We start from the raw sequence: 26,031 nt of genomic DNA, 5'->3' as shown, positions 1-26,031 counted from the left end.
GCGCACAACGCAAACACGCTGGGTGGGGAAGCAACACCCGGCACTCTTCCATTGATTCCGCCTTTTGCGAGTGCTCCAACTCCTCTGCCTCCTTGCAGGAGTCCTTTCTCCGGCGTCGAGTTCCCGTGCAGAAGCATCATCTGCTTAATTACATTGATCTCCCCCTCCCTCCTCCTCCCGGATCGCCTTGTGCCAAAACAAGACGGGATGCATTATTGGGGTTTTTGCAGTTGCTGAGGTCAAGGCAAGTGACGGGAGCGAGTGCGTGGCGTCCGCCCTCCCCTACTCTGAGCGAGAGACGGCGAGCGAGAAAAGGCAAGCGTTAGGACTCGGGGGAAATCTCTCTCTTTCTCTGCTCTCCCCCCATTCCTCCTCCTCCCCCTCCTTCCCCCTTCGCTTCTTCAATCAGCTTGTGCTACTCATCAGATCAGGGATAGCTGAGGCTTCAGCTGTGTGCGCCAGAGAGCCGCTCTCCCAACTCCTCGGTCTTTCCAATGCAAGGGATGTTTGCAAGGCGCGCGGAGAACCACCGGCTGTGCTGCTGCTGCTGCTGCTGCTGCTGCTGCTGCTCCCGCTACCACCCTGGGCAGGGGATGTGAACTCCCTTAAAGAATGACTAGGATTGCCACGATTGCCATTCTTTTGCAGCTGTTGCAAAAAACCGAGGGACAGGGCTTCGCAGGTAAGGGGCGTTGGGCTCTCGCCGCGTGCCTCTGTGCAGCGGGAGGAGGTGGGTGCCTTGAACTCCGAGCAGCGCTCCTCAAGACGACCGTGGGTTGCGCTGCGTCGCGTCCTCCCTTTCCTTCCGGGTGTGTAGCTGCGAGTGTGAAAGGCTAGGTCAGATGGCCATTCCTTGCACGGTGGAAGCTGGACTCCTGGTCCCGTTTACTTGGGGGTCAGCTCCATTGAACTCAGTGGGACTTGCTTCTGAGTAGACCTATATAAGTTTTGGGGGTTTTTTTAATTGCATTGTATTGGCTGGCTGTCTTGGCTTGTGGGAGATTGACTTCGCACGATGGGTATTCAGAGTTTATCTGGCAAGCTCTAGGTAGAAGCTGAGCTATAGGGAATATAGGCGTTTTGCGTTTTCATTGCCCATCTTGTTACACACGCGCAGCCATAAAACGCCAATCAGGAGGCAGCCTTGAGCTTATTTACCCGGGAGTAAGTCCCATTAAACTCAAGGAAGCTTGTTTCTGTGTAGACATGCATACTATTGCACTTTCTTCAAGTGTGATGAAGACGGCTGAGGAACGTGGCTTCCACAGGCAACTGAAAATAAGGAAGCAGGTTAGAGTATTGTTGGCTTTCAGTATCAGAAATGGAACTTCCAAAAAAATGTTTGGCTTCATGGGATTTTTTGTTGTTGGGGGGGGGGCATCATTAGACATGTCTTTATATTTTAGGGAGCCTTTTTTTAAAAAAAAGTTGTGCCTCGTGTGATATTTGAAGGCATTCCTTCCTTTGGGGAGTCAAGGCACTCCAGTCCTTTTTATAGTAAACAGTTGGTCTCCCATCAAAGGAGGAGGAAGAGTGCCAAGTGTTTCAGAAATGTGCCACATCAGGTCGAGGAGTCCTGCTGTACCTTTAAATCACAACTTGGGAATGTATTAATTGAAAGTTCATTGGGTAACTCCTCCACCCCTTTCCGCACCAACCTCAGGGATCTAAAGGGCTGGAATAACTTTCTTTGGATGGCTGACAAGTCTGATTTGTTCTTTGACACTTGTCCGTCGCTGTCATTTTAATCTTGAGTGAGGTCATGTCTTGGAGCATACACAGCCAAAACCTAGAAGCCCTTTGGAATCTCATTCCCTTCATTCTTCAAGTCAGAATTTCATTGTGAGAGATGATTCCTCACATGCTTTCTTTATCCTGCTGTAAATTTCTCCCCCTCCCGCCTTGTAGATAAAAAAAAAAAAATCCTCACATGTTTTCTTTGCCCTACTGTGGACTTTCTTTTATTTTTAAAAGTCTGTCTGAAAAGTAAATAATAATTACCTAGATTTAAGAAAATGTCCATCTCGCCTACCTAGTTATTGAAAATTATTATTTTAAATTCCCATTTATGGAGACAATAGCTGTAAGGCATGGCTACTTGGGTATTAGAAGTATTGAGGCTCCACTCAAGCAACCTTCAGGCTTGATCGCAATTCAGCAGAACAGTCTTCTGGGCTAAGAAGATGCTGAAAGATCAAAGAATTCTTGGCTGCTCTGTGAAATATACTCCTATTGGCAGAGCATGCAAATAGGGAGATCACTGTTCAGAAGCCTGCAAGAAATCTCTCCTTGAAGGCTTCTACTGAAAATGTTAAACTTAACTTTAAAAAAGGAGGGAATCATAAGAATGGAAGTGTGCCTATTAAGCTCTGCAAAAGGCAGAGTGATCTGCATAACGTGAAACAGAAAGTAACAGAGTTACTTTCCTGGTCTGGTGTGGTTCAGATGTTTTGGACCACAGCTCCCATCATCCCTGACCATTGGCCACACTGGCTGGTGCTGGTGGGAGATGTAGTCCAAAAGTTTTTCAGGTTGGGAAGGCTGCTATATGCCATGTATATCATTGCGGGGAAAGGAATAACACTTCAGATTTAATTCTAAAAAACTGACAAAGTCACCATTGTGAAACTCCTCCCATGAGAAGGGAGTTCACCCAAATATCCTTTCCACTGTTGGTAGCTGCTAAACCGAGGACTTCTGAGATGTGTAAATTTCAAGACAAGTTAAGTTTAGACTAACACCCCGTTCCTACACATATTGACATGGAAATAATCCCCCATTTTCAGTAGACTTGCTTCTTCATCTTTTAGGATCGTTACATGAATTATCCACTTGTGCTTGCATCTTTACCGTGTTGGATTCTGTAGAACTTGCTTCATGCTTGCATCATTGAAAAACGGTGATAAGATGAGCATTTGTTCTGCACTAAGTTCCACTTGACTCAGCAGAACTTGCATAATATTTGTGTATTGCCCATTACCATTATTGGTAACACAGCTTGATAATGGCAGATACCCTACCTGGAGGGGAGGGGGGAGAATCTGTAAAATGGGGGTAAGGGGGTAGATTGAGAGTTCATTATCAAACAGTAGCACTGTGGTCCTTTAATCTAAATTTTGGTATCAATGCCCAAACTTTTATAAAGTGGAGGAGGAGGTGGAGAGGGAGCCAGAAATGGGAGATGGCGAACAAATGTAATTATAAAACTTAAAAGTGAATTGGGCCCCACAGATTAGCCAACGGGTCAGAAGCTTCCATTATCACTGTTTGTTAAGGAAGAAAGCCAGTGTTTGCTTTCTGTGATTGTGAAAATGCCACCTTTCACCCCCTCCTTCAGTTGCCTGCTTTGCTGCTGAAAAAGATAAAAGAATCTTATTTATAGAAATAAACATGACTTGGTGAGCCACTTCTGTAAATGAGGTTATGGGAAGCGCTGCTTGTTTTATTTTTAAGATTACACTTAACCACCAAAGACTTAATGCCCTGTAACCAATTTGCACAGCTAATACTCTGATAATGAAAGCAAAGATGAAATAAACGTTCATGAACGCCTCACCTCTCTGATGGATTTTCATGCCTAACCACATGAAAGCTTCCATCTGTTGCAGCCAGTGTATTTTCCCCATTGTCCATCAGATGGTGCTGCCTTCATAACTATTAGATGCAATTATAGACTTGTCCACACAGGCTTTCCCATTGAGCTATGCTTTCAGTGCCTTTCCATCTTCTGTCAAAACTTCCAGGGTGTCCAGTTCTCTGAAGCTGGCTGTTGGAGTTTTGTTACTTGTTTGCAAAAAATAAAATAAAAATAAAAATAAAAATGGATCGCAGAATATTGGACCAAGATTGAAAAACCCAAGACTGAAGTGATAACTTGGTACTGCTTACATCTCCATGTCCCATAAAAGTCAGCAAAGCTGAGGCAAATGCAAAATACAGTCTTGTTTCTTGTGAAATTCTTGATCATCAACCAGTAGACTTAGTCTGCAGTCCTAACCCCACTTACCTGGAAGTAAAGGTAAAGGTAAAGGTACCCCTGACCGTTAGGTCCAGTCACGGACGACTATGGGGTTGTGCACTCATCTCGCTCTATAGACGAAGGGAGCCGGTGTTTGTCTGCAGACAGCTTTTGGGTCATGTGGCCAGCATGACTTAGCTGTTTCTGGTGAACCAGAGCAGCACACGGAAACGCCGTTTACCTTCCTGCTGGAGCGGTACCTATTTATCCACTTGCACTTTGACGTGCTTTCAAACTGCTAGGTGGGCAGAAGCTGGGACCGAAGAACAGGAGCTCACCCCGTCGCGGGGATTTGAACCGCCGACCTTCCGATCAGCCCTAGGCTCAGTGGTTTAGACCACAGCACCACCCATGTCCTTACCTGGAAGTAAGCCCCACCAAATGCAGTAGGACATACTTTTGAGTAGACATGGTTAGGATTGCTTAGAGCAGTAGTTTTCAAACTTTCCTGCTACAGAGAACACATTCTGCACACATTTATCTGCTGATGAACTGTTGTCTTCTGTGGACAGTTATAGGGAGACGATGACAGCTTGTGCAGAGAATATGTTTGAACTGAAAGCACTGTCTAGAGGCACTTCTGAAAACCTGTACAGCTGCATATTGCATGGGGAAGATTGGTAGTGATGAGCAGAGTGGGAATCTTCTCCATCATTACTGATTTTGTCACTGAGAAGCCCTTGATAAGCTTGAATAAGAACAATCCAGCATCCCCCCCATACTTTTGGAAAGACCACAAGTGGGACATGGTACCCAGAGCTTTCACCTGCTGTGTTTGCCTCCAGTATTCTGTGGCCTGCTGCTTCTGTACATAAGAGATCCCATTTAGATCTCTCAGTGGCTATTAGCATTGATAGCTACCCTTCGTGAATGTGTCTATTCATCTTACAAAACCATCTAAGCCAATAGCCATTACCATATCCTGTGGCAGTGAATCCTACAAATTGCGCATTGTGTGAAGGGCTTTGTTCTGCCGGTCCTGAATCTATAGCCAATCAATGTCTTTATGTGAGTTCTAGGGATGATGGGCTTTCCAAAGTTTGGAAAGCTGCGTCTTAGCACTTCACATTTTGGGTGGAAACAAATGACTGTTTGCCAAATGGGAATGTGTCACAATTAGGATGCAACTGACAGCAAGCCAGGACAGTTTCCCCACACATTGGTGGAAGTTCTCACTTTGCTGTAAAGTGATCACTTCTCACATAGTTATGTGCACGGCTTGTTAAACAATCATCTGTACTCATCTACTGTTAGAAGTTCCTTGCCAGATTGCCGCTCTATTTCCTAACATGCATACCACTTGTGGTGAACGATCAGTGTTTTCTCAGCAATTGCTCCCTGGAGTAAATGTGCTTCTGCACTTAAAAAGAAAAGCATGTAGCTCTTCCCTTAGGACTTTCAGATTTGTTCCATGGGTTTTCTTAGCAGGGCAGAATAGAAGAACGTTTCCTGTACTCTTTACATTGGAATAGCCCATTAGCTTCAGAGTTGACATCTAGGGGGAGTGAAACACAGTATGTTTCATAAGTTCCCCTTGGATAGCAGTATTCCATTTCAGCATATGTTAACTCTAACCACTGGCAGAATTCTTACTGGCATATGCAGTTTGCATGAGCTTCACCAGTAAAGAATGGAGGGGAGTCTACCAGGTTGTTGTTTACAATTGATACTACTTTGGACTTACATATGAATATGTTCTATGGAAGATCCCTGAATTAAGTCCGTAGCATTGGATAACCACTAAGGGCATTGATAATGGGTCGAGGATGGGTATTCCAGCACGACAATGACCCCAAACTTAGAGCCAAGGGAACAAAGGAGTGGCTCAAGAAGAAAGACATTAAGGTCCTAGAGTGGCCTAGCCAGGCTCCAGACCTTAATCCCATCAAAATTCTGTGGAGGGAGCTGAAGGTTTGAGTAGCTACACATCAGCCTCGAAATCTTACTGACTTGGAGAGGATCTGCAAAGAGGAGTGGGACAAAATACCTCCTGAGATGTGTGCAAACCTGGTGGCCACCTACAAGAAATGTCTGACCTCTGTAATTGCAAACAAGGGTTTTGCCACCAAGTACTAAGTTGGGTCGGCAAGGTTTACCGGCCATGGGCCGGATCACTCCCACGGAGATCGTTCGTGGGCCGGACTGTCACAGCACGATGCCAGAAATTGTGTCTGCGCAGGTCCGTGGCACCGGAAATCGCTTCTGTGCATGCCCCGATGCTGAAAATTGCACCTGTGCAGAAGCAATTTTGGGTGTCTGGAGATGCATAGATGCGATTTCTGGTACCTGCACATGCGCAGACGCCATTTCTGGCGCCACTCGGCGAGTCCCCACGCCACGTTGTGCTGGTTTAGTGCAGCATGTGGGGGACTTGCCAAGCAGACGGCTCAGTTTGGGGGTGGCTCGTGGGGTAGTAAAACGGTTTTGTGGGCTGCATCCAGCCCATGGGCTGCACGTTGCCGACCCCTTTACTAAGTCATCTTTTGCAAAGGGATCAAATACTTATTTCACTCATTATAATGCACAACAATTTCTGACTTTTGTCTTCTAGGTTTCTGGGGGTTTTCCTGTTGTTATTCTGTCTCTCACAGCTACAATAAACCTGCCATTAAAATTACGGACTGGTCATTCTTCGTCAGAGGGCAAATTGGCAAATTTAGCAGGGGATCAAATACTTTTTCTCCTCACTGTATAAGTAAAACCATTCTGTTTTCTATTTACCTAACAAGTACTTACTTGGTGCCCAGCCCACCAAGTCATTTCCCTGACTCTTAAGATAGTTTCCAAAAAGTGCTGCTAGATATTTGCCTCTTGGGGATTTTATTGTTTGGAAACAACTTAGAAAACACATTGTTTTTTGCCACTTAGAAAACACATTTTTAATATGAAAAAATATGAAATTATATAGGTATGAAATAAATAAATAAATAAATAAATGCAACCCAGTGCCTTGTTATCATCCAGAATGCAAGAGCATCTGGGGGGGGGGGGACTTTGTATGCCTCGAGGTTTGTTTTGCCCTTTTCTCTAACCTTTCCTTTACATTACAAATTTTAGCTGTAGCAGAGGCGTCATTTTCCTTCCCAATGTGTAGAATGATATGAATGCTTGGAATATTATCAGATGGACCACTGCGAAGAAAAATGCCACATCATTGTATGAGGCAGCAGCAGTTAAAGGCATTTTTGGCGGTAGAGGCAATGGAGGTTGGAAGTGGGTGGGGGCAGAAATGCAGAGAGATTTGGGAGTGCAGTTAATTCACATTACTAGCCCACTGTCTTTGGCTGGACCTGTGCAAATGCTGAATGTGGCAACTGTTAACAATATAGCAATATAACTCCAAAATCACTTTCCCTTTCCTCTGGGGAACTCTTAGCTGTTCAGTCCAATGTTGTTTTCCTCTTGGCTGGCTTGATTTGTTTTTGCATAAAAGAACAATTAATGCTAAAAAGGCACTTGGAAAATAACAGCAGGAACTGGGTATTTGTGTGTAAAAAGGCAAATGGTTACTGTACCTCCAATTTATATTGCATCCCTCCTTTTGCGAATGTTTTGCCTTCTCTTTACACAGTGTTTTGTCCTGTGTTCGTGTGAGGAAGCCCTAGAGCCTGCCACCCCATAAATGGTTTTTGGAACAGTGTGTGTGTGTGTGTGTGTGTGTGTGTTAGACAATTATTATTGAGTACTGAAGTATCCTTTCTTTAAAATAAGGGATCAGTGTTAGTTGCCATGGAAACTACTGTGCTGTCCAAAAAGGTAGATCTTAGTTTTGTGGAGCAGAGATTGGAGCAAAGGTTATTTCTCCTGGCAACTACTATTTATGATGTGTATTAAAACCTTTTGCAGCTAATAGACAAAATAAGACAAATTGATTTTGAGTATTTGTGGCTTTGAACGCTCCCTTAGTTCATGGATGGTTCATAGTCCTTGCCTTTAGCTTTTTAAATGTCTTACTTAGCTACCCCTCTACAAACAACTTATTCTAGAGAAGTTGTGCTGAAGTCCAGAGGGTTACAGCAGAGTAATAAAAATTTGCTGCTGTTAAGCACATCCGCAGAAGAATGCAGTATCTGTTTCCCTTACCCTTGTGAGGACAGCAGGTCCCCTTTGAATGAATGGTGCTAAGCTAGGCAAGTGCCCACATCTGGCCAGGAACAGGCTGTAGCTCAGTGGTAGAGTGTCTACTTTGAATGCCAAGGTCCCAGTTTCATTCCCCATCTCTTCAGGTAGGACTGGGCGAGACCCTCTTTTTGAGATCCCGGAGAGTTAACAGCCAAGCATTGTGGACAGTGCTAAGCTAGATGGACCCGGGGTCTGATTCAGCATAAGGTACCTCCCCGTGTTCTGATGTCCTTGGCCTAGGCCATGGTTCATTCAAGGCAAGTTCTTCTTCCAGCTGAGCTGTTTGCCCCCAAAGCAGATGATGCCTCTGAGCAGACAGAAGCTGTGGCAGGTATGCTTAGACTGAAGTCCAGCTACGAGGGCCTTCTGGTGGTTCCCTCACTGTGAGATGTGAGGTTACAGGGAACCAGGCAGAGGGCCTTCTTGTCAGTGGCGCTCTCTCTGTGGAATGCCCTCCCATCAGATGTCAAGGAGATAAAATGACTCTACAACTTTTAGAAGCCATCTGAAGGCAGCCCTATATTGAGAAGTTTTTAATGTGTGCTGTTTTATTTAGGAGTTTTTATGAGTGTTGGAAGCCGCCCAGGGTGGCTGGGGCAATCCATATGGATGGGCGAGGTAAAAAAAAAAAAAAAAAAAAAAAGATGGAGACTGCAACAGCTATTCCTACCATCTTTTCTTCTTTGGTCCTCTCTCCTTCCATACCAGCTTGTGGCATAACAGTAGCCCTGTTTGATCACACACGTGGGAAGGGAAGGGAAACCTCTCCTTGGTGGTGAGAAGCCATGCCCCAACCCCATGGCTTGATTCAGTGCTGGGAGCTAAAGGAATTCTTGGTCACAGCCCTGCCAACACTACCTGCATGACAAAGATGGAAGCAAAATGCTTTGTTCTTTGGTCTCTGACCTTAAGAATGGTTTGCCATCTGGATAAGGTGGGACAAACTTCTTTGACGGCTTATTATGATATCACTTTAATAGTTATGTATTAATGTATATTGCTTGTTATATTGCCTGATGGAGGTGTTGTTTTTTTTTTAAATAGAACAGACTGGCCACCTTCTTTGCGTCGTGTGCAGTCTTATTATATGCACTTTCCCTTTGTTCGACACTCTTAATAAACTCCCACTTCTCATCATGTGGCGTCATTTAGTGTGTGGAACATCCTCCTCCCACTGGCCATTTTAATAAAGGTTATGCCTTTCCCCTTTGGATAACCTTCTCCTTGCGGATGGACTCTGCTTTTGCCGTTGTGGGAAGGTCATACCCATTAAGACACAGCCATGCTGTTTCTAAATGAACAACACTCTGCTTATATACGATGACTTTCTCATGAGTCAGAGCTCTGTAGTCTGGCCCTGTGGGGTGCTGTAACAGCCTAAGCTCCCCGCTGCAACTTGCTATTACAGCAGCCAAGGATCATATTTCCTTTATGGGGGAGGGAGAGAGAGAAAGAATGTTCTGTCTAATCTAAGCTAAGCATATCACATGCATCTTTTAATCAGGCCTTCTGTTTTCTCTCTCTCTCTCTTCCTAATAGCAGATAAGTGCATATAATCTTATCATGCAGTGATTCTGAAATGCAAAAAAATGCCTAGAACCAGATCCTGGTGCATTAAATAATATCAGAAGAGAGATTGTGATGACTTTATTAATATATAATGTAGCCCTTTGCTATAAAGTGAGCCAGTACTTATTTGGTATCTGCCCTTGCACAAGGAAAGCAGAGCTTAGATTTTAGGTATCAGTTTTCTGCAGACAAGGCTTTGTAACGAGCAAAGCACAGACCTTGAGTCAGATCACTCCCCGCTCGCTTTACTCTTTGTGTTAATGCTGAACTCATCGCCTTGCCTTTTTATTTCACTCAACCGCACTGGAGCAGTAGGTTTTACTTTACTTGTCTTGATTCAGAGTTAAGAACGGTGATGCTGGTGTTCAGTAAAACAAGGCGGCTGGTGGAACAATCCTGTGCACATCTGCTCAAAAGTCAGTCGTATTGAGCTCAAGGGGGTTTATTGCCTGGTGACTGCATATAGGATTGCACCCTCAGCCATTTACTTGACACATGCGTTTTAGATGAGGTGGAGTTTGATAGTGGTGGGAGAAGTCTGTTAGGGGGACTGTTTGCATTGAGTAAATTAGCGAGAACAACACCAAAATCAATATATTTCTATATGCAGGGTGTTAGTTTCCACATGGAAAGTGTGGCACTTACTGTAACAACTTCATGGTGAGTAACTGCATATATTTTTCTAGAAAAAAAGCACTGGGTGTTAATCAGCTGGTGACCGTAGCTTAAACGTGTTGACTTGCATGCATGAATGAGCCAACGGACCACAAAGAATTTCCATATCCCCTCCAGCACAAAACATTTAAAACATCACTGCTAAGACTGTCTCTCCACCTACCCTTCCTAAATGGGGTTCCAGCTACCTGATATTTGCACCTGTTTTAAAAATTGAAAGGACTCTAGGTGTTGTGCTGGAATGGGGAACCTGTGACCCTAAAGGCAGTCTTTCAATGTCTATCTAAATCTGTCAGTTTTATTTTTTAAAAGTTCAGATTTCCACATTTCTGCATTAGTTTGTGCTTTTCTGTAGGTCTGCATAAAAATTCACCGGCATTTATACTACTATACTTATACTACTACTGATAATTTTCTTTTTGCAAGGAATTTCCCCAAAATATTTTATACGCTGTTTTCACTAACATATGCATTTTTTACACATACATAATCACCAGAGCTTTCCAAACTCTGTGTTGTGACACATCAGTGTGTTGGCTGCAGTCTGTAGGTGCATTGCATAGATGCTCCTTGCGCTCTTCCCAGGGCTGGAATGGGGTTAGTTTAACCTCTGGTTTGCTAGTTAAACGGAATTACTGTGTTATGAAATAATTCATGTCTAAAAAGTGTGTCACCAACATGGAAAGTTTGGAAAACTCTGATATACACTACTCTGGTGCACATTATTTGTACATAGAACTGTGGATTGCAAAATTCAGAGAAGTGCAAATTTCAAAGGAGAGATGTTTTTCAATTTGCATATTGTTTAAAGAAGTGCTAATTAGGTAGATTCACATAAAAATGCTACCAAACGAAATTTCTCCCGCATTCCTGGTGACAATATGCAAAGATACTAGTTTGGAAATGTATGTACAGGCAAGTCGCTGGTTGCGTGTTGTAAGGGGCGTGGATGGCGCTGTGGTCTGAACCACTGAGCCTCTTTGGCATGCTGATCAGAAGGTCAGCAGTTTGAATCCGCGCAATGGGGTGAGCTCCCATTGCTTTGTCCCAGCTTCTGCCAACCTAGCACTTTGAAAGCATACCAGTGTAAGTAGATACATAGGTACCGCTGTGACGGGAAAGTAAACGGCGTTTCCATGTGCTCTGGCACTTGTCCTGTTGTGCCAGAAGTGGTTTAGTGCTGCTGGCCGCATGGCCCGGAAAGCTGTCTGTGGACAAACGTCGGCTCCCTTGGCCTGAAGGAGGAAAGTTTGGGCACTTCTTAGTTATAAGAATTTTATAAAAGTTCTCTGCCCCGCCCCCCCAGGGAATCAGCTGTTTCTTGTAGGAGTAAAATAACCTCCACATATGGCTTATAAAACATGCTTTGATTAGCTACAGGGTTTCTGACTGAGTCAGGTGGGTCTCTTTCTTACTGGCCAGTGGCACTTGGTCCTCTGGCAATAGGGATAGAGTCTGGTGTCCTTCAGATATTCCCCTGCTGTACTCATTTGCTTCACTTTGTGTGGTGTGTGTGTGTGTGTGTGTGTGTGTGAGAGAGAGAGAGAGAGAGAGAGAGAGAGAGAGAGAGAGAGAGATGGCTCCATGTTAGAATTCTAACCGAGTTTTAAAATAGATTTTTATTCTTTATAAATTTAGTTCTCATTAAAGTCACAAGTGATTAAATCCACGGAGCAGTCTCCAATTAAATGTAGCTTGTCTGACACTGCGTTCTGTTAGTGTGACTGTCTGTAAAGTGGCCTTTGTGCATAAGTATCAAGCATTCAGCCTGATATCAAAGAGGTTATGCAGTGGAATGTCTTCCTCCACAAACTACTTCCATGCCAGTAGAAGATCTCCACCCCACCCACCAGCTTCACCTATTTGCTGGATTTTGTTAAGTTTCTACAAATGGGTTTTACACAGTTTGATTTTTAACTTTTTGATTTGATTGTGCATACTATCTGGCATATTTTGCATGTCATAATAAAATGAGAACCTGAGCGAGCATGTGGATAAACTGGAACATGTTGGATACCAATGTAGGGGTGGCAAGCTCACCGATAAGCAAGCATGCTTTTTTATCTGGCACAGAATTAACCCCAGAGGCTGCCAGTGCCAGGACCTGAGAAATTAGAAGTCAGCGAACAGCCTCTGAATAATTAGTTGTCCTTACGTGAACTTGCTAAGTAAATTGTATCTTTGCATACGCATGTTTGTATAATACTATACATATGCATGGCTGTGCCTTCCTCCCCCCTTTGGTACAGCGATGAAATACCCATTATTTAACAGTGGAGCTTGGTAGCAAAGTTGGAGAGCAGACGTTTTTAGCTTGGCAGTTTGGAAAATCTTGGGATCTAAATAAAAACAAGGGACATGGTTTTGATTAAACTCAGCAACAATAACCATCATGGCAGCTAAGCACTAATAATTTAGAGAGGGCAATTGTAGGTATGCCTATACTAGTCTCGATATCCAAAAGGAAGGCAGACATCTCATGAACATCCCAGCCCCTAGCAATTGAGAAAAGTCAAATGTCCTCATTGTTTAAGGGATCAGTTACATGCGCACGCGCACACACACAAATTTAAGAATCTTGGTAGTACTGTATAGGATTTTAGAAGACAGTACCATTTTCTCAGAACAGTGGCAGTGGACTATAAGGAACATCTCCTCTTGAAATAAACTCTTTGCTGCCACCATATTTTGGAGGAGCAGAGCCAGGAGCCCCATGACACTGGATCTTACCCATGTGCTTGTGTAACAAGAATGTTTCCCCCAGCGCTCCATCCAGCAGTCCTCTGTACACCCTCAGTATTGGCTCCGGAGGGTTGGGGTTGTCAAGAGCAGATTTTGAGGGCACATAGAGTGGTTTGGAAGGGGCAGAAGGGAAACTGGAATACCCTTTGTGCAAGTATCTGGATATCACTAGAAGTTGGTCATTGTTTGCTGCCCTTGGAAGCACCTGGTATTCTTAATGCCCCTGAAATTACAATACAGTATTATCTGCCTATTAATAGGAATTGGTTAGTGCGAAGTGTTGTACGTAGGATTTTTATATGGTGAATCACTATGATTGAAAAGCAGTATATGAATACTGATAATGGATTACGAGTAAGTTGGTTACCCAGAGTGAGTAAAGCGCCACGTTGAAATCAATGTGAAAAGTGAGTCGTGACTAACGGAAGGCCGATTAGCTTCAATGAGAATTAAGTGCAACTAACTTAGGTTGCAGTCCTGTATACGAAGTTGTTGTCACGGACGTTATGTGGATGTGTCTTTTGATAAACAAAATAGAGTGCATGGTTGGGTGTATCTGTAGAAGTGTGCATGCACACGAAAGCTCATACCAGGAACAAACTCAGTTGGTCTCTAAGGTGCTACTAGAAAGAATTTTCGATTTTGTTTTGGTTGGGTAGAGTGTGTGTATAAATTTAGCGGTTGTTAGTTTATTTTTTGGTTGCTATTTTTAAATGTTGTCAGTATTGGTTTATAGATTATGAATGTTGTAGTATCCTATAATATGACTTTTGTTGTAATTGTGCTGTTTAGCTTATTTTTAGTTGCTTTACTAATAGATTGTAATTGTTTTACTGATGGTTTGTTAATTATTCTATATGGTGTTGCATTTGTGATGTTCTATTTTGCTATTGTCATTTATTGCTTGTAAGCTGCTTTGCAATTCCCAGAATGGCCCAACAACCAACCCTGCTTCCCAGGGAACTCTGGGTATTGTAATGCTGTGAGGGGAATAGGGCTCTGATAACAACTCTCAGCATTCTGGGCAAATTACAGCTCCCATAAGTCTTTGGGGGAAGCCATAACTCCTAAATTGGTGTAATAGTGCTTTGGATGTGTGGTGTGGATGTGGCCACAAATATCTCGAGGAAGCTCACCAGTAGGACATGATGGTGTTAAGGAATTTAGCATTGTTTGTTCCCAGTATCTAGCAATTAGAGGCATACAGCTTATGAACATGGAGTTAATGTGATAATGGAATTTTCTAAATTTTAATTGAGAGGTGCAAAACATTCTCTCTAGTATAGTGAGATACTCTGCATATTCTTTGGAATAATTTGTGTGGTTTCCCAAAGTTAACGATGGCATTTGCATGATGATGATGTACTGCAATCATGACCCAATACAAATGCATTATCTATAATATGTAATTATATGTGGAAGATGATTAAAGAGTAATGTATTCCAAGATGAATATGAATTGAGGACATTTCCCTCTGCTTTCCTTAGCAGCTCTTTGTAGTGTTCACCATTAATTAGTCTCTAAGTCAGCACATTCTAGTTATTTTGAAAAATGAATCTAACATGTTTTCTTCAGTATCAGAGCTGTACTGAGATTATTTTTTGTCATCTGAGAGGGAAAAAAATGAAGCACTTGCTTTTCTTTAGCTGAATATGGAGTGCAGTTCTCTTAATACCCAGATAGGGACCCTGAGGGGCTCCAAATCTTATTGGAGTGCAACTCCCATTATCCCTAACCATTGGCTGTGCTCACTAAAGCTACTTGGAGCTGGGCACCAATAAAGTCTTGAGACGCACAGCTTCCCCATCACTGCCTTAATGGACAAATCTGTCTTCTGAATATATATTAAAGCTGTAAATTGTAGAAATAAGTTTCTCCATGCAACTATTAAGCATGTACTGCCTTTATTTCACTAGGTAATAAAGAATGGTCTTCAAATTTTTGAATGTGGAGAGTGAAATGCCCGAGTCTCTGGGCAGGCGTTAGCTTCCCCAACTTGTAAATTAGGGCTGCATTCGCTGGGCAGTTCATTGAATTCCCCTGACATTCCCTAACTGTATTATATTTGAGCTGGTGTTAAAAACCACTTCTGGGAAACTCATAGAATGGAGCACACAATTAGGGCTCATTTCTGTATTATTTGATTCCATTGGGAGTGCCATACCTCCAACATTTCTCTGGTGAAAATGTAAAGGTAAAGGGACCCCTGACCATTAGGTCCAGTTGTGGATGACTCTGGGGTTGCGGCGCTCATCTCGCGTTATTGGCCAAGGGAGCCGGTGTACAACTTCCGGGTCACATGGCCAGCATGACTAAGCCACTTCTGGTGAACCAGAGCAGCGCACGGAAACGCCATTTACCTTCCCACCGGAGCGGTACCTATTTATCTACTTGCACTTTGATGTGCTTCTGAACTGCTAGGTTGGCAGGAGCAGAGGCCAAGCAACAGAAGCTCACCCCGTCGCGGGGATTAGAACCGCCGACCTTCTGATCGGCAAGCCTTAGGCTCTGTGGTTTAACCCACAGCGCCACCTGCATCCCTCTGGTGAAAATAGGGACGTCCTATTCCATCATTATGAGACTCATCATCATCATGATGATGTTATTATTTATACCTCACTCATCTGTCTGGGTTGCCTCAGACACTCTGGGTGGCTTCAAAAATATATAAAAACACAATAAAACATTAAACATTAAAAAACTTTCCTATACTGCCTTCAGATGTCTTCTAATGGTTGTATAGTTACTTGTCTCTTTGTCTCAGGGGTCACGTAACCTAGAAAATTGTGGGAGGGAAGGGACGAAATTGGGGGCATATATTTCTTTCTTGCCACTTGCATGGAAGAATCGTGGGGGAGCAGAAGCTCACATGTGTGGAAAGAATGGGGAATAGCGATGTCGTCCAGTGATGTTTATTGTTGTGATACGTCATCCCCACTGGTGTGAATAAAATTTAGCATGACATCCCAGTCAAAACCCCACACTTCCATAAGACAAGAGGGACTGTGGTGTGAAAAGAAGATTAGAAAAGAAGATTAGCATTATAGTCAGGAAAACTAATGCAATATTCCCCACATCTGAATACACACTAGATCAGGGGTCTGCAACCTTTAAGACACAAAGAGCCACTTGGACCCGTTTCCAAAGGAAAAAAAAAAACCTGGGAGCCGCAAAACCATTGCGACATTTAAAACAAATATAACGCTGCATATATTGTTTCTTACCTTAATGCAATAATAATAAATAACGTATAGGAGCCAATGCAAAGTATAATTAGTAAAAACAACAAGAATAAGTTCTTACTTTTTTGCATTGACTCAGGGGCGTACCCAGGATCAAAACTGGGGGGGGGGGGCAAGCCATGGTCCTTCAGGTTGTGACATTTCAGCACGGAAAGGCGAATGAAACCAAAATTTTAGGGAAATTATATATAATTATAGCAGTGCTTTATTACAGTAGTTATTACAATTATTTGCTTGGTTTTTTAAAAATTTTATTCTAGTTACATGTCTTATACCAGGGGTGGCCAACTCCCAAGAAACTGTGATCTACTTTCAGCAGTGATCTACCCCCGTTTTTTGGGGTTCAGCTCAAAGTTGTTTTGGGGGGGTGTGGTGGGTGGGAGAGAGGGCTTCCCCCTCTAAGATAGGTTGGCAAGCGAACTAAGAAAGAAAGAAAAAGGAGGGGGGGTGGGAATGGAAAAGTGGGGTGGAAAAATATAAATTGGGGGTGTGGTGGGTGGGAGAGAGGGCTTCCCCCTCTAAGATAGGTTGGCAAGCGAATTAATAAAGAAAGAAAAAGGGGGGTGGGAATGGAAAAGTGGGGTGGAAAAATATAAATTGGGGGTGGGGTGGGTGGGAGAGAGGGCTTCCCCCTCTGAGATAGGTTGGCAAGCGAACTAAGAAAGAAAGAAAAAGGGGGGTGGGAATGGAAAAGTGGGGTGGAAAAATATAAATTGGGGGTGGGGTGGGTGGGAGAGAGGGCTTCCCCCTCTAAGATAGGTTGGCAAGCGAATTAATAAAGAAAGAAAAAGGGGGGTGGGAATGGAAAAGTGGGGTGGAAAAATATAAATTGGGGGTGGGGTGGGGTGGGGTGGGGAGAATATCTATTAAAAATATGTAGTAGTTTAAAAAATAAAAATAAAGGGGGGAAATCTTTTTCTTCTTTTTCCTTTTTTTGAAAACAAAAACAAAAGGGGAAGAGAAAAGAAAAAGGGGGGATAGAGGGAGAAAAGGGTAATAATAAAAATTCAAATAGAGTGGCTGCAGCAGCTGTGGGGGGTGTTTGTTTATTTTTCGTTTGTTTGTTTGTTTTAAAAATGGGATTTCTCCCCTTGGATTAAAAAAGGAGGGGAGGAAAAAAAAGAGAGGGGGGGTGGGAGAGCAAGGCAAAAAGCCAAAAAGCAAAAAACAGTTTTTTTTGGGGGGGGAATCGCGCCAGGCTCTGCAGCGCGCCGGCCTCGGGGCTCCGGGCCCCCGAGCCGCCCTTGGGGCCATCGTTGAGCATGTACACCGCCCGCAGCGAGCGCTGGCGAAGCACCGGTTGGCGGAGGTTTCAGAAGCAGCCCGGACGTTTTTGCCGCCGCCGCCCGGCCTTCCTGTTGCACAGCGGCGCAGGAAGGCTCCGAGTCCCGGCCGGGCCCCCGGGCGCCCCCCGGATCCCGCTGCCAAAGAGGCGCCGGACGGCGAGGCGGAGCAGCAAAGCCAGGCGGAGGCGGCAGCAGCACCATCCGGCGACCGACGCCGGGAAGGTCCCCCGCCCGCCCGCCTCTCCGGGGGTGGGGAAGGCGCAACGGAGCCAAGCCCCACAAGGACACCCCAGCCGCCCGCCGGGCCCGACACTCCAAGGAGGGAAGCGGGCAGGCGCGGCGGGTCAGGAGGATGGCGCGGCGGGCGCAGCCCAGGCGGGCCAGGAGCGCAGCGCAGTGCCCCCACCACTCCGCACCACCTCCGCGCCCCAGGCAGCCGCCCCGGAGCCGAAGGAGGAGCGCCTGTTGCGCGCTCACAGTGGCGGGCCACGGCGGGGACGGCCCCGCTCCGCTCCGCCAACTGCGCTGCCGCCGTCGCACCAGGCCCTGCCCCCCGCGCCTCCCCCCGGCTGCCCCCTCCCTCCCTCTCTCTCTCCCCCCAGCAAACCGCCCCTCCATCGCTGGCAGGGCTGGCGCGTCTTCCCTCCGGCCGAGGAGTTCTCAGGCGCAGTGCCCCCACCACTCCGCGCCACCTCCGCGCCCCAGGCAGCTGCCCCGGAGCCGTGGCAGGGCCGCGAAAGAGCCGCATGCGGCTCCAGAGCCGCAGGTTCCCTACCCCCGCACTAGATTATCTGCCTGACTGACTTTAATGGACCTTTGGGGTCGGGGATTGGCTCTCTGATATTCCAGGCCGATTCCTAGCATGTTTAACTTGTATTTTAAAGATATTAAGCTTCAAGCTTTTTTAATTAGTGAGATACAGGAGGGGAAAAATGCACATAGCATCCTACTCAGTTGTTAGGAAACTAGCAAATCTGATTCTGTTTCCTCCTTTCCAAAGTTTTGCCAATGCATGCTTTGATCACTGCGATGACTAGATGGCCCTTAATAATGTAATACTGATAACATTGCTAAGTATTAATTAGTACTTATTTAGGGATTTTTTTTCTATTTTGCACTAACTCATAATTCACTTCTGTATCCTGTATGTGTATCCTGAGGCCTCACATCATCATAAACACCAGAAGAAAAAAATCAGGCTTTGGGTATACAACCAGTGAGTGACATTCTCCTTTCTAAAGGTCTGGAAAGCCTGACATTCAGATAGCTTTTAAATAAATGTTTTATTCTCTTCACCTTTGTCTGATAAGGGAATTTGTTTCAGGAATAGCTGTGGCATTTGTTGAAATTTAGGTTTACTGAAAATGGGTGGTTTCCCCTGCCTTTGGTTGGTTATTTCCTTAAGATATTTATGAAGTATCAGACATATGCAAATATTGTTGGCTTTTGCAACAGTATACAATGGCTATTTGAGGACAGTTGACAAAGGTAGCCTGTGCAGTGACATTAGTATCTGACTTAATGTGTCATATATGCAATGTTCACAGTTGTTGATAGTTGTTATGGAGTAATGGTGGGTGTGCAAAATCATTGATGGGAAAGTGGTAGGCTGACTCCCACCCATGGCTTGGGCGAGAGGGACATCTTCACCCATGGAATGTCTTTGCTTATGGTTATGGTGTTTGACTGTGTTCTGTTGCCTGGTGAAGAAGACACTTTTTATTCCATCAAATATTTGCCTTAGTCGACAGATAATATTTTATCCAATGATTCTCACTTTTCATCTGCAATGCCTATTTCTGCATTGCTTTTTTTGTATAGGTAAAGGTAAAGGGACCCCTGACCATTAGGTCCAGTTGTGTCCGACTCTGGGGATGCGGCGTTCATTTCGTGTTACTGGCCAAGGGAGCCGGTGTACAGCTTCCAGGTCATGTGGCCAGCATGACTAAGCCACTTCTGGTGAACCAAAGCAGCGCACGAAAATGCCATTTACCTTCCTGCCGGAACGGCACCTGTTTATCTACTTGCACTTTGATGTGCTTTCGAAGTGCTAGGTGGGCAGGAGCTGGGACTGAGCAACGGGAGCTCACCCCATCGTGGGGATTCGAACTGCCAACCTTCTGATTAGCAAGCCCTAGGCTCTGTGGTTTAACCCACAGTGCCACCCATGTCCCTGCTTTTTTGTTTATTGTTAGTTTATTATGAAGTTGTGGTTTTACTTATCATAAACTACTCTATGCACCATGAGGGTGGGATATGTTCCCTGATCATCTGCACGTCGTTGCTTTGCTCCCAAGTTGGTGAGGATTATTTGACAACAGGATATCAAACTTTACAGTACTGTACTATGGAACATTCTGCCAACAGAGATTCAGCAGACTTCTTCTGTTCCAACTTTTAAACACCTGCTGAAAACTTATCTATTCTGCCAGGCTTATGCAGGCAATTAAATATTGTGGACTAAACATTATGACATTCTTATCTGATTTCTGATTTTAATTTCTTACATAGTTTTTATTGTATCTGTTTCATGTACAGTTGCTGTGAACCACTTTGATGTTTTCTTTACAAATTAGCATTGTGTATAAATTTCAATTTAAAATAAATCAAATGGAGCACTTAATGGTTTGCGGTACTTGATAAGTAACACTGTTTTAAAAGGAACCATCTCTTTATTATTGAAGCAACTTTGAATAATAATAACAATAATTTATTTATACTCTTCCCCTCTGGCTGGGTTTCCCCACTCTGGACAGCTCTCAAGAGAATATTAAAAACAGAATAAAAGATCAAATGTTTAAAACTTCCCTAGACAGGGCTGCTTTCAGATGTCTTCTAAAAGTCAAATAGTTGTTTATTTCCTTGACATCTGATGGGAGGGCGTTCCACAGGGCAGGCGCCACTACTGAGAAGGCCCTTTGCCTGGTTCCCTGTAACCTCACTTCTTGTGTATATATCTTGCCAAGTAAGTATTTCTGTATCTCTAATAAAGGGGTAGCTAACCTTTGGACCTCCAAATGTTGCTGGACTACAACTCACATTAGCCTCAGAAAGCCTTGGGTATTATGGAAGTTGTAGTCAAACAGTACCTGGAGGGGACACAGGTTAACCACCCCTGTTCTAATGTCTATGTTTGGTAAAGTCTGTGAACAACAAGAGAGATCTGGAGTAGTTTGTGTGTCCTCGATGGAACTACCTATACAATACTCTCCAAATAACAGAATATTCTATCTGAATGAGGAGTTGAAGCACACCTTAATGGTCTTAATACTCTCTCATAATACTACAACCTAGGTTCATCCAGTGAAGATGACAAAAGAAAATCCTCGTGCACAGCTTGGTGAAGACTTTAAAAATTCAGCATACATTTTAAGTGCATTTTCTGATTTTATGGTTAACTGGTTTTATGCTGCATCCATCACTGTATCCTTTTTGGTTTCCACATTGCAGACTGCTTAAAAACCATAGTATTGAGTAGTATACAAATTATTTTAAACAAATGTCTAAACTATGGAATTCACTCACATATGATGTATTGATGGCTGCAAACCTGGATGGCTTTCGAAGGGAATCTGACAATTCATGGGTAATAAGGCTGAAAGTGGCTGCTATTCATAATGATGGCAGTTTATGACCTCCAATTTCAGAGGTGTTATGCCTTTGTATATCAGATGCTGAAGACCATGAATGGAGAGAGTGCTATGGCACAGATATTCTTCTTGTGGGCTTCCCATAGACATCTGCATGGCTCTCGAAACAGAATGTTGGAGTAGATGGGTTTTTTTTCCCCCTGAACCAGCAGTGCTGCTCTTACGGACTCTCCTCGTAAATTGATATGTTAGGTTTTTTTGCACAATGCCCAGACCTCTCCTCTCCAACTAGCAGTGGCTCAATAGAATGCTTCTGGAACATTTAGCAAGTGTGAGTTCACTAGTTTAGAGCAGTCAGCAGTAATATCTATTTGTGCAATTACTTTTTAATTTGTTTTCCTATATACAGCACTGATCTATTACTTCAGGGATCATTCTGGGTTAATTAATTAGCAAAGGCATCCTGGGCTATTAGCAGCTGCTGTTTTCTTAGGCTGCTTCCTAGGTGGCTCTAGCAATTCACGTACAGAATATGCTCTACATTAGAGAACCCTTGAAATTGTTGCATGCAGTGGATTCCTATGTTTTTTGCCTTTTTTGCCTTTTTTGATACGATGGTGTTGAAAATCTATTTGGAGTTTGTGCATGCAAAATCTTGACTTGAACCCACTTCAGCTTTAGAATTGTGGACGAGATCTTGGAAGCATTCCAAAACAAATCAGTTGACTTAGTAAGAATTAAAGGCTCTGGAGAGAAGTAATTAGGTAAGCCAGGGATGGCCAGTGTTCTCAGACAATTCTACCAGGCATTATTCATAAAATTAATGATTGGCTGGTCAGGCTCTTGTTTATTAAAATATTTATATAACACCTTTCCCCAAGGATCACAGTGGCTAATGTAAAGCAATTTAAAATACGGTTACTTCTTTAGGTAGATTGTATGTTAACAGCCCACAATGGTTTGTCATTGTTTTCTCAATGTAAGCAAATGATTGAAAGAGAGTTGGGACGAAAACACAGCCCTGTTTTCACACATCTCTTTCTAGGCATCCAAGGATGAACTGTCATATTAGATGGTGCTGTGCATGTTCTTGTGGAAGGCCACAATCAACTTGTGAAGTTTAGGTGGGTGTCAGGGAAAGAGGGATTGCTCAGGAGGAGCAGGGGGAGAGAAAGGGGGAAACTGCAGAGGAGAGAAAAGATAGCGATTCAGCCAGTAAAAGGAAGCTGTTGGGATATCGAGAGCAGTTGCCCATAATCTCTACAGATTCATCTTCCTCTATCAGCCCCCACCAGGAAACGTCTCCCGAAGAGGGAGAAATGTCACACACTGTTGGTAGCAGACAAGTGGGGGAGCAGAGCGGGAGGCGGAGGCGTTGACGTCATATCAGAGGGCCGAGAGGCTGGCTCTGCTGGCGCGCGCGGGAAGATAGCAGTCCGGGAAACTGAAAGTAATGGAGCAGTCATGATTTCAACACTCTGTAACTCTTAATGATTAATAAACAGCTTTTTAGCTCACCGCTGGAGCGGATCGTTTCTCACGAGCAACATCAAAGGCAAGAGAAGCCTGACAGTGGGCATCCTATCTTATTGAGCAGTGTGAAGAGTCCTTTTCAGCTGATGAGGTGAAAGGCCTTCATCAGGTCTTTGAAGGCAACATCAGGTCTCTGCTCTCAGCATTTCTCCTTCAGCTGGCACTGTGAGAAAACCATGTCGACTGAAAACTCTAAAGTCGCACTGTGACTCAGGATAGACCCTGTCCATGATTGATTGCAATCTGTTGAGAACTACATGGGTGAAGGCTTTCCCCACAGCACTCAGCAGGAAGATTCAACAGTAGTTGTTTCAGTCACGGCCGTCACCTTGGTTCTTATAAAGGGTCACAATGCTGGACTCCCACATGTCTTGTAGCACAGATCGCAAGAAGCCCATCTTCTCCAACGCAGCAAGAGAAAGCTGTGGAGGTACATCATGAGGAAGGAGTTGAGGCCAGCTTTCAGCCCTGTGTTGCGATTCCATCCTGTCCCGGGGCTTTCTGATGTGCCTGAGAGTTGATGGCACTCTTCAGTTTGTCATGGGAGAGAGGGACATCCAGCTTTTCCAAGACAGGCACAGTCTGGATGCTGTCAATTGCTTAGTTCAAGACGATGTTTCCCCATGAGTACAGAGCTTGATAGTGCTTTGCCCATCTGCTTCCTCTGCTTGCTGCGGTCTATGATCGTCAATCCAGACAAGTTTTTCAATGGTGCAGTTTTCCTGACTGTGGGTGCAAAGGCTTTCTTCATGCCTTCATATATTTTGCAAGTGTTACCTTAGTCAGCGGCATGACACATAATAATGGAGCTGTTAATGCTCTTGGCTGAGGTTTACATTTGCATCAACAAATGCAGTGATCTCTAATTAACCCAAGGAAAGTATGGTTGAAAACACTCTGAAAGTCTTTGCACAGACATGAGTAGTATTCTGCCAATAGCAGCTTCCATCCGCACATCCTATAGCTCTAATTCTGACAGGAGCATCCCGCAGTTGCTATTTTTCAAGAAGAAAAAGCAAGGCGTGATAAATGCATTTAACATATCTTCTCTCTTTTGGCCGTTAATCATCTTAAGCTGTGGCTGCAGCTTTGTTGTTTTTAGATTGTATTGTGGTTTTAAGAATATCATGAGCTCTCTTTTTGTGTTGCTGTATAAAAAAAGAAGATACAAATATTTTGGAGTATAAGAAGCATGGTTGTTCTTAAACTCTTGTCTGTCAGTAGGCAAACCACTGCAAATTCAACATCAGCAGAGAAATTTCTTGCTTCTCTTTTAATCAAGTAAATGGAAAGTGGGAGCACAGGCAGTGGGTGTGCCAGTGAGAGAGAAATAAGAGCTTCACGGAGAACAGTGAAGTATATTCATATCATGGTTAAGGAAGGGTAAGAGGATTGATGGAGTTCCCAGGTGCATTTAGCCACATTTGGACTTTCTGTGCAGGCAAGTGGGGGGAAGGAGATTTAGTGCTTGAGGTTGTTTGGCATGAAATGTTGACAGACAGTGTTCCATCTACATTGTGCATAGCTAACTGACTGAGGATTTATTTTATGTTTTAAACTGCCTTGAGTTCTGTCTGTAAGAAATGTGAGATGTAAATAGCCAGGTTGCATACACGCATGGATTAAAAGCCCATGACTTCTCCCAAAGACTTGTGGAAACTGTACTTGACTCCTCACAGAGCTACAATTCCCAGCACCCTTAATAAACGACACTTCCCAGGATTCTTTGGGGCAGTCATGCTTTAAATGTATGCTGTGTATGCAGCTGCAGTGTGGTATAGTGTAGTGGTTTTAGAGCATTGAACTGAGGAGACCAGGCCTGAAATCCCTACTCAACCACGAAGCTCCCTGGGTGACATATCAGAGTTGTTCTGAGAATAAAATGGAGAGGTTGGAAGAAACAAGTCTGCTACCTGAGCTTTTTAGAGGAAAGGTATGATAAAAACATAAAAATACATTAATACTAATGATACTCTTTGATTACAAATTTCACTTCCTTCTTAGGAATGGATATCCATTGCAGTAATGCACTTCCCTCCTACCCTGAAGGTTCAAGCACCCCCTCAATACCTTCATCTGAGTCATTTATAAAGACATTGAACAACAACAGGCCCAGGACAGACCCCTGCAGCACCCCACTTGTCACTTTCCCCCAGGATGATGGTGAGCACTCTTTGGGGGCGGTCAATCAAGCAGCTGCAAATCCACCTAATGTTAAGCTCATCCAGCCCACATTTTACCAGTTTCTCTGCGAGAATATAATGGGGAACTTTGTCTGAAGCCTTACTAAAATCAAGATACACTACATTCACAGCATTCCCCTGGTCGACCAATCTTGTAACTTGTGTGTGTGTGTGTGTGTGTGTGTGTGTGTGTAATGAGAGTGTGTGACATGATTTGTTTCTGAGAAACCCATACTGGGCCTTAGTAATCACAGCATCCTTTTCTAAGTGCTCACAGACCAACTGTTTAATTATCTGTTCTAGGACATTTCCTGGAATCAGCGTCAAGATGACTGGTTGATAGTTACCTGAGCCTCCCCACTCCTTTTGCAAATGGATACAACATAGCAGAACACATGGGTACACCCACAAACAAACTCACACTCAAGCCTCTGAAAAACTCAGTCAAGTAACCCGCCTTCATCCCAAAGACACAAGCTCACTCTCTTCAGTCTCTTCCAATAATCCTCACAAATGCCCTTTATCATATTGGGAGATTAAGTTTTGGAAACTGGCAGGTCACTTCATGTTGCATGCTATATCTGGTCCAAGGGCTGTGGCTTTGTCTTACACCAACCCTGGTATAACACAAGTGCATTTCTCTGTGGATTTTCCAGCCAATAATATCTCAAGTCACATGTGATCCCGACAGCTTTGGGGAGTTGGGGAAGAAAGTAGATACTTCCTGGGCGAAGAGGAAGATAGCTATGGCTTGTAGAAAGTACCCCCGGGATTTTTCTTTCTTTTTCTTTTTTTTTGCTAAGCAAGATTTAATTGTGAACATTGTGTGATTGAGAAGGGACCTGTCTTCTTTACGAAGTATAATTGTGGGGCAAGAGACCAGACTTTACCACTATGCTTTCACAATTTTGGCATGTTTGTGTAATCCTGTGGGTGTTCAATGCCCCACTTGTGAATGTAGGGGCTGGCTTTCTCCTCAGAAGGACCGTCAAGTGATGTTAGAAGAGGATTCTGCCAAGACAACTCAACAAAGTGCCCTTTAAAGGACATTGTGATAGCAAGCACATGAA

The 26,031-nt window shown here is 44.0% G+C and overlaps 1 protein-coding gene across 12 annotated transcripts in view; it reads left to right on the top strand.

The window, feature by feature from the left end:
- Window positions 1-549: 549 nt before the first annotated feature.
- PTPRT (protein tyrosine phosphatase receptor type T) overlaps window positions 550-26,031 on the top strand; it is a 582,389-nt gene continuing 556,907 nt past the window's right edge. For all 12 annotated transcript variants that reach the window (XM_033153370.1, XM_033153371.1, XM_033153372.1 and 9 more), the window contains exon 1: window positions 550-682. In XM_033153370.1, coding sequence (XP_033009261.1) covers window positions 613-682 — 70 coding nt within the window. In that variant the 5' untranslated portion in view covers window positions 550-612. The remainder of the gene's footprint in view (window positions 683-26,031) is intronic.

Source organism: Lacerta agilis, chromosome 6 (assembly GCF_009819535.1).
Source record: "Lacerta agilis isolate rLacAgi1 chromosome 6, rLacAgi1.pri, whole genome shotgun sequence".
Taxonomy (NCBI): Eukaryota; Metazoa; Chordata; class Lepidosauria; order Squamata; family Lacertidae; genus Lacerta; species Lacerta agilis.
Note: the sequence above shows the minus strand (reverse complement) of the source record. Positions and strands in the feature narration are given on the sequence as shown.